Raw genomic sequence first — 4,647 nt, 5'->3', positions numbered from 1 at the left:
CTCCTAATCACAATTGAACCATCTAGGTGATGTCAATCACCAAGATAACAAGCACAAAATCTCACTTGACTGAGCCAAGCTTAATGAGATCAATAGATGTACACTAGTTCCTCTTTATGCACTAATGAGGTTGTTAATCAAGCGATTTTAAATTCTCAAGTCCCACACTAGGCAAAATATCTCCCTCACACTCCAAATAGGTTGCTTCAACTATTTAAATGAGCAAGAGCACTAGTGTGGGCTGGTTGGTCGAGTATTTATAACCTCCGACTCACGAACTATTTGTTGTAGTAACTCTAGGCAGAAAATGTGATCATCGGATCATCTGACGTCCAAGGATCGGACCAATTCTTATGGTCTAACAAGACACAATGGTAACTATGCACTTGGTATGTCGAAAATAGTCATTTGAGTTATGGTCCAACGAATTCTGTTAAGTGGCCATAGAGTATTTCATGAGCGTCGGACTACTCCAACGATCATCGTCGAATAATACGCTTGGTGTATAACTCTATGATCACGACACCATTAAGTCTAGATGCTTTCAGCCTAGATGTCTTTGTTTTTTTATCTTTATGCTTTTTTCTCTAGATTGGAATTGGTTTTGGACACAGATACTGAGGCGTCGGACTCACTCTGATTTAGAATAGATCTGCAGTTGGTTTCGGGTGCGTGTGATGCATTGCTACTGTGCGTTTGTTGCCTCGGGACAAGTGTGAAGTCCTGTCATGCCTAACTCAAGCTCGAGATTAGGGTATATAGTATTCAATGTTTGGGATGCACCAACTCAGCGAAACAGAATTGATCACTAAACAAACCGATTTTACTGACTTTGTTGAGATGGATTGGGATGTAAACTAGAGTATCCAAGCAAAGCCTACAGTGAATTTACTCACTCGATCTTAACTCTCCTTATGAGTGAAACGATAAGCTAGGAAGGCGGCATCTGTCAAAATGACAATGTTTTGAGATACATACTCGAATTAAAATCCAGCAGTAATGCTACCTTTCAAACCGGTAGTGTTTACTGGTATATATGACTACGTTACTAAACATTTTCAAGACTATTTACACGGACGAAAAGGTTTGTTGCTAATTTGGCACTGCATGCACACTCAAAACTAAACAATGTGGCGCGCGGCCTTGCCTATGAAGATTGCATCTGCAGCAGGAGTCAACTAGCTAGCTGAGGGTATACCTCGATCTCGTCACGCAGACAAGACTACAAGAGACACCAACAACTACTCCAGTGCACTCTGCACGGCGTAGCAAGTTGCAGTTTTAGAAAGATGATTGCAGGAACATGCGCTAACCAAACAAGCGTCCTCTACACCGATCCGATCTTGTGATTAGTTTTTTATATTACTAGTTTTGGAGCAGTACTACAGTCCAAGCCTAATCTGCCCACCGTCACCTTCTCGCCAGGCTACGCCGTGCGCGCGCATTAGTCAACCGATCCAGCGCGAGTTCAGGCGCTCGACCATATGGGAAGGCAATGCAAGCACCAAACTGGAGCCACGGCACACTACATATACGCAGCTCCGTCCTTGTTCCTTCCCATCGATCAACCACATCCATAGGGATCGGTAACCAGCAAGCTTATCATCATCGTAACTATAGCTAGTCGCATTTGCAAGTCTCAATCCACATCCACAGGGATCGCTATTAGCTTTAGCCATGGCCAAGAGCGCAGCATCGTCGGTGGTTAGGTGCTTGCAGCTGCTCACCGTGGCTGCGGTGCTGGCCGGTGCTGCTGCCGGCGGCGGGCTGTCGACGAGCTTCTACAGCAAGAAGTGCCCGGACGTGCAGAGCATCGTGCGGGCCGGGGTGGCGTCCGCCGTGGCGGCGGAGAAGCGCATGGGCGCCTCCATCCTCCGCATGTTCTTCCACGACTGCTTCGTCAATGTGGGTGGCCGGCACGCAGCATTAATCTGTCACCAGCTGTTTCCGATAGATGCATGCACGCACGCGCTTGTACCAAACGTCATTACTGATGCATGGGAGCGTGGCCTGTGCCCTGTGGTGGGGGGGTTCCTCTGCTTCGTTCGCACTTGTGTTATTTGCAGGGATGTGACGCGTCCATCCTGCTGGACGACACGGCGACCTTCACCGGCGAGAAGAACGCCGGGCCGAACGCCAACTCGGTGCGCGGGTACGAGGTCATCGACGCCATCAAGGCCCGGGTGGAGGCGTCCTGCAACGCCACCGTCTCCTGCGCCGACATCCTCGCGCTCGCTGCCCGGGACGCTGTCAACCTTGTATGCATGCACGGCGCAATGCAATGCGTTTACAACAATCTACTAGCACGACGACGACCTGACAATACATAATAATGCAGCTAGGCGGGCCGTCGTGGACGGTGTACCTCGGCCGCCGCGACGCGCGGACGGCGAGCCAGAGCGACGCGAACGCCAACCTCCCGGGGCCCGGGTCCAGCCTCGCCACCCTCGTCACCATGTTCGGCAACAAGGGTCTGTCGGCGCGCGACATGACGGCGCTGTCGGGCGCGCACACCGTCGGGCAGGCCCGGTGCGCCACGTTCCGCAACCGCATCTACAACGACGGCAACATCAACGCCACCTTCGCGTCGCTCCGGCAGCAGACCTGCCCGCTGGCCGGCGGCGACGCCGCGCTGGCCCCCATCGACGTCCAGACCCCCGAGGCGTTCGACAACGCCTACTACAAGAACCTGATGGCCAGGCAAGGGCTGTTCCACTCGGACCAGGAGCTCTTCAACGGCGGCTCGCAGGACGCGCTGGTGAAGAAGTACAGCGGCAACGCTGCCATGTTCACCGCCGACTTCGCCAAGGCGATGGTGAGGATGGGCGCCATCAGCCCGCTTACGGCGACGCAGGGCGAGGTCAGGCTCGACTGCAGGAAGGTCAACTAGCGCCAACTGCTGCTGGATTATCCATGGATATCGATTCGCCATTCGTGTGTTAAAACTTGCAAATTCCAATCCAAGTTGGATCGTCGAGCTGGATAGTGTGTCGTCAACAGTCAAAATTGCGTGGCGGCTCGTCTCGTAGCAGGATTAAGCAATTGTTTCTGATTATCTTACGTGGCAGGAATAATCCTGTTCTTTTATCTTATCGGCAACTGTATTGATAAAATCCGTACTAGTATACATGTGGAATACGAAAGTCTGCTACATGACTTATTTCTTTCTTGGTGGTTACAATCTAAAAATGTGATATGAATGTCCAAAACTCTAATAATATAAGGTTAACTTCAGCAAATTATTCATCCACGTCTCTTATAAGTTCCAAAAATTTTAACTTTAGTTCTGAAAATTATTATTTTCTCAGTTCTTTTTTATATGTCGTATTTTAGTTTAAAGTGAATTATTAGGCGACATATATTTGAGATTAGAGATGGTACGTTTTTAAGTTGATAAAAATAATTAGAAGTGATAAAAAGGTTTTTCTGGTAGTCACAAAAAAGCAACTCCTAAAATGATAACTTCAGCTACTTCAAGAACGATCTATTCTTGCCCAGAAGGGTGGCGCACCGCCACGGCCGTCTATGCTGGTTGTGCTCAGATTCGAAGGAGAAAGACACATTTCACATCCGCATATGGTACTCGCCTTCCACAGTCTCGTCATCTCGTGGCAGCAACGATTAAGATCAAATATAATAAAAAGTTATAAACCGGCTCAATCATGATATAGAGGAGAGAGAAGAGAAGAGAAGGATGAACCCAACTGTAAACTAAAATGTTTTGTGAAATAGATAAGTGTGGTCTTATAGTGTGTTTGGTTTGACTTTTGGCTTTGGTTTTTGCATCATAAAAGCCAAAACCAAACCAAATGACCGGATCCAGAAAGCAACTTTTTGTAAATGCCGACTTTTTCGCAGTGTAAAACTGAAAGCACCACTGGGCCTGTTTTTAGTGGCTTTCAGATAGATTTGTGAAAACATATATCGAATAACTTTTAACGGCTTTTAGTGGTTTCCACCAAACGGTTTTTAGCTTTTTAACAGCTCAGAGTTCACATCAGCTTTTTTTCACAGCTAACAACCCACAACAACTTTTTTCACAGTCACAACCCAACCAAAGAGACCCTTATATTAATAGTAAAGAGCTACTCCTTCCGTCCACATTCAGTCCACGTGATTTAATTGTTTTAGGTTTGTCCTAAGTCTATACTATCAACTTTGATCGGTCATAGGATGTTTCATAAGATTTTACAACATACAAGTAAAATTATTAGATTCATCATGACTTAAACTATTATAATATGTAATTCTCTTAGTTTAAAATAAGTTAATCTTATATATATTGTTAGTCAAAGTTTAAATAGTTTGACTTAGGACAAACCCAAAACGACTAATTCATGTGGACGGAGGGAGTAGCCACAATATAGATGGACTAAATGGTAGGCTGCAAAGATCCTAATAGCAAGCGTTCAGCTGTACTATTAAACTTGCTCTAATACTGATGCAGTGACTTTATGTGTCCCATAAACACAAAATGGACCCCGCCACTCCCCAAGTCCTACATCAAGATGACAATAGAGATCTGATCTTTGAATTCCTATAGAAAACTCCACCAAATATTGTATTTCATAATTGTGATAGGTTTAATTTTTTTGTACAAGAATGAAATGGTTAAAAAAACTTCTTCATAAACTTATGTGGGACCGG

General features: G+C 46.1%; 1 protein-coding gene across 1 annotated transcript; it reads left to right on the top strand.

The window, feature by feature from the left end:
* The first annotated feature begins 1,584 nt into the window (after positions 1 to 1,584).
* On the top strand, positions 1,585 to 3,164 carry LOC100381507 (Peroxidase 52). The gene is made up of 3 exons (NM_001174338.1): positions 1,585 to 1,905; positions 2,067 to 2,258; positions 2,339 to 3,164. Exons 1-3 carry the CDS (start codon positions 1,678 to 1,680, stop codon positions 2,888 to 2,890), a joined length of 972 nt encoding a protein of 323 aa, NP_001167809.1. The 5' UTR covers positions 1,585 to 1,677; the 3' UTR covers positions 2,891 to 3,164.
* Positions 3,165 to 4,647: the final 1,483 nt, after the last annotated feature.

This window comes from Zea mays, chromosome 9 (genome assembly GCF_902167145.1).
Source record: "Zea mays cultivar B73 chromosome 9, Zm-B73-REFERENCE-NAM-5.0, whole genome shotgun sequence".
Lineage (NCBI taxonomy): Eukaryota > Viridiplantae > Streptophyta > Magnoliopsida > Poales > Poaceae > Zea > Zea mays.
The sequence above is the reverse complement of the archived record's forward strand: the minus strand, read 5'-3'. Positions and strand labels throughout refer to the sequence as shown.

Bases quoted from the DNA above. Each gene is read 5' to 3' on its own strand.
- LOC100381507 (NM_001174338.1), top strand. From the start codon at position 1,678: ATGGCCAAGAGCGCAGCATCGTCGGTGGTTAGGTGCTTGCAGCTGCTC. The intron at 1,906-2,066 runs GTGGGTGGCCGG...TGTTATTTGCAG, and splicing joins TCCACGACTGCTTCGTCAAT to GGATGTGACGCGTCCATCCT. The intron at 2,259-2,338 runs GTATGCATGCAC...ATAATAATGCAG, and splicing joins CCCGGGACGCTGTCAACCTT to CTAGGCGGGCCGTCGTGGAC.